A 3,678-nucleotide genomic window follows, 5' to 3' on the forward strand; every position below is an offset into this window, starting at 1 on the left:
CCTCTCCCAACCCTCCCCATCCCTCAGTTCCCCCTCCTCTGCCTGACAGGGCAGGGGGTCCACCCCCAATTGTGAGGTATCTCCCTGGTGCCTTTCCCTCTGGCATGCCAGGGAGTTACTCCACCAGTCGATCTCCCGCTCACAGTCCCTGATGGCCCTCAGTCTCTCCACCTCATCTTTCAGCTCGGCCACCATGGTGAGCAGATCTTCCACCGTCTGGCACCTCACACAAGTGGAGGCAACAGACAGTGTATTTCTACTCATTCCTTCACCATGAACTTTTTGCCTACCCTTCCCAGTGCTTTGTAGCCACAGCTTCTTACTGTAATGGCTGACCATTGCCTGGTCTCTGCCTACTTATTTTTGCAATCAATCTGAGAAGGGTAATCTTTCATACTTGACAGGAGGGGAGCTCAAGTGCAGAAGAACAAGTGCAGAAGGATTTCCAAGATTAAGATGACATCCTAATTTACTGTCTGTAACTCTTAAGCCATACTTCGTTAACACTCAGAGCTTCAGATATTTCAGACTGAACCGTATGCCATTATTTTTGCATGATACATGCTAACCTGCAACAGTCTTCTTTCCCCTCCTTCCCCTGAAATCATAAGACTTTTCTCACTGAGGCCAAGCCTACAGACATCTACTTAATCCAATCTGACCTGTTGCAAAACAACACAGGTAAGAAGGAAAAAAGGAGTTCTCAGCTTGCTCTGAAACTTATTTACAACATAGCAGCAGCTAAAGAATACAGTTATAGCATGCATGAAAAAGCAACCCAGGATGTCGTCCCTTGGAAAGCCTCAGGGCAAAAAATAAAGGCAGGGCAGGTGAATTGAGAGATGAATATGTTAAGCACATTTCCTATCTTGCCTTAGTAATGCTCTATTCTGAATGCAGCAGCACACACTGCTTCCAGTCTTTAACTATTCAGTCAAACATGACCATTAAGCATATTCAGGAGAAAATACAAATGTCAGAAATATACTATGACATCCTGTAGAAAAGACACATGGGAAAAACAGAGGGCAAACCCAAGGGCAATCAAACAAGAAACATGCTGCCTAAAACACAGCTGATACAACACATAATTCAGAGAGGTGAGAGAACTGCTTTAAGCAAAAACAAATAAAAAACTCAACCTCCTTCCCCTACATGCTGTCAGATTTATGGTTTCTGTTCTTGAAATCTAGGACAGTCAGAATAACCAAATTTTGATACTTTCTTAGGTCTAGCTAGACCAGATGCAATCTAGCTCTCAGATGAAAGATCTGCCAGGGAACAACAAATACAAAGATGATTGTTAACAAAATCTTTTGCAGGGCAAGCTGACCTGATATGTTATTGTGAAAAGAAACAAAGTGATGGAAACACCAACATAATTTGTATTCAAATAGTATGCACAAGGATACCACAGGAACCTGGGATAAGAGTCATACCAATCTTTCTGCCTCTGCTTTTGTTCCTAAATCATTGTATTTGTCTTTATTTTTGGCACCAATGGCATTATTTTTGTCCACAAATTAGACTTGAAAAGAATCACATATTTAGGTTTCACTTTCACCTCTGATTGGGAAATTAACTTTTTACAGTCATGCCATCTAGCAGTAGTTTTCGGTTGCATGACATCATTACAAGACTTGTGGTGGTTTTGAAACAGGATGTATCTGATGTAAACACTGACCAAGCAGCTTAAAATTTAGTTAAAAGCACACGAACAAGTAAGAAAAAAAAACACAGTAGCTAACATTTCACATTCAGACATTTTAAAGCTAAGACCCTAAAAATAAAAGTTGCATCTGGATTCATAGATATTATCTTTAAAACACCCTTGACCACAGTTTCCATGGGTGGGGGGTAGCCCCAGAAAACTCCAGAGGTTATTGCTTCTCAGCTGCAAAGTCAGTAAAAGCTACAGTGACAAAACCAAAACATGGAGATTTCCTGGGGCCTTCTCTACTATTTTTTCAGCCTCTCTCGGTTATACTAATCACATCAGTTAGGACAAATTTCCTACTTCCATCACATCAGTCATTTTGAGTTACCTGAGGAAACTGTAGAGCAACTAGAGAAAGGTAGGTCAATGTGGATGCTTGACGTAAAATAAGGTGCTTCCTCAGGAATGCTGTGATTTTGGAAAACTGGCGTAAACTATGCCAAAACTGGAAAGGGGAAATATTAAACACAGATTACCTGGGCACCTACTCTAATGGCAGCTTCCACTTGAGCTTTAAGAATGTTGCACTTCATATGGTCAGGTACAGATGAAGGTGACACAGGGGCATGAAGAGTCTTTTCAGATACTTTCTTGTCTTCACCCTACATTTAATATAAAAGACAAGCACAGTGACACATATTAGAAAGAGAAGTTAACAAAAGAGTCAAAGGTCAATTTTTTACTTGGAACAACTTGATTCAGCAGTATTGGATAAAACTTCCATCTTCATACCCTGATAGATATATCTACAATAAAAAGTTTTCAAAATATTTAATGAGTTAACACTATTTTCAAGACAAGAAAAGCCTCAGGGAAGCCTGATCGGTAGAAGCAAGAAACTGAGGTGGACAGAAGACACATGAAAAAAGCCCAGCCAGGGCCTGGAGTGGTTGCTCAAATCTGTGATCACACTGAGGAAGCAAAACATTGTCTCAAAGTATCCTGCAGCAGGCAGAAGAGGGAAAGGTTCACAACACTCAACAATAATGAACATTGGGTTCTTACACCACTCTAAGAATGTAAAGGCGCTTTGCAAATTTAGTCTCCATGTAATTGCAAGCCAAGAAAATCTCCTTCATCAGAAAGAAAAGAAAAATCCAGGGAGTTTAAACATTGCTACTGCTCTTTCCACTTGATGTCAACCCCTTACCTAGGCAGTGATCTGTATCAGAAATCTAAAGCCTCAGGACAGCTCATTTAGTGGCCTGTTCAAACATAACCTAAAGGTTTTGTGCCTTGAACAAACTACATCTAGGAGAAATGCCAGCATGAATAAACCTTCAATGCAGAAAAGACAAAAAAACAGAAGGAAAAAAAGGGCAATGTAGTACTAGTTTATAAACAGGGTATGAATGAGACCAGGATTGCAAGAGTGAACTCTTAAGCAATCAAACCATAACTTCTTATATATTTTTAAAGAAGACTTGGGCAACGGTGTAACAGCCATTGCAAAGTTTCTTGTTCTTCCTGGAAATGAGACTCGAATTACAACCTAGTAACAGCCTAGATTATGCATTCCTTTTCTACACAAATTGCTGCAAAGAGTGAGTGGTCCTATACATCCAGACAGAACAGATATGTAACGTTGTCGTTCAGACTTCAGCCAAAACAGGTACAAGGCACTAGTGAATAAGGTCCAGTGCATCCTTGAGGTTCACTTCTGGCAAAGTATTTCAAGACAGAATGAGTCATTTTTTATCCACTGAGATTACCATACAATTAGCCTTTAACTTCAAAACCTGTCTCCTTTATCCTTCCTTCTGCCCTCCTCCATGGCATTCCACTGGCTGAGGGTAACTACAATTTTACCGACTTTTCTCTCAGGTTTGTGAGCAATCACAGACAAAAGGGAACATGAAGATTCAGGGGACACTTCCTGCAAGTGGAGGAAATCACAACTGCAATTATGCTGCCTGAGGAAACTGTTCGTCAAACACTGGCGAGGGTAAGAGATTGAGCTC

General features: G+C 40.7%; 1 protein-coding gene across 1 annotated transcript in view; it reads right to left on the reverse strand.

Moving 5' to 3' along the window:
* Positions 1-119: 119 nt before the first annotated feature.
* The window catches only part of LOC104466534 (band 4.1-like protein 4B), a gene marked incomplete at both ends in the record, with an annotated part of 41,026 nt that continues 37,467 nt past the window's right edge, over positions 120-3,678 (reverse strand). The window contains 2 exons of the mRNA XM_010079977.1: positions 120-216; positions 2,194-2,319. Of these exons, the coding sequence (XP_010078279.1) occupies positions 120-216; positions 2,194-2,319 (223 nt within the window). The remainder of the gene's footprint in view (positions 217-2,193; positions 2,320-3,678) is intronic.

This window comes from Pterocles gutturalis, unplaced genomic scaffold (assembly GCF_000699245.1).
Source record: "Pterocles gutturalis isolate BGI_N339 unplaced genomic scaffold, ASM69924v1 scaffold39114, whole genome shotgun sequence".
NCBI classification, from domain to species: Eukaryota; Metazoa; Chordata; class Aves; order Pterocliformes; family Pteroclidae; genus Pterocles; species Pterocles gutturalis.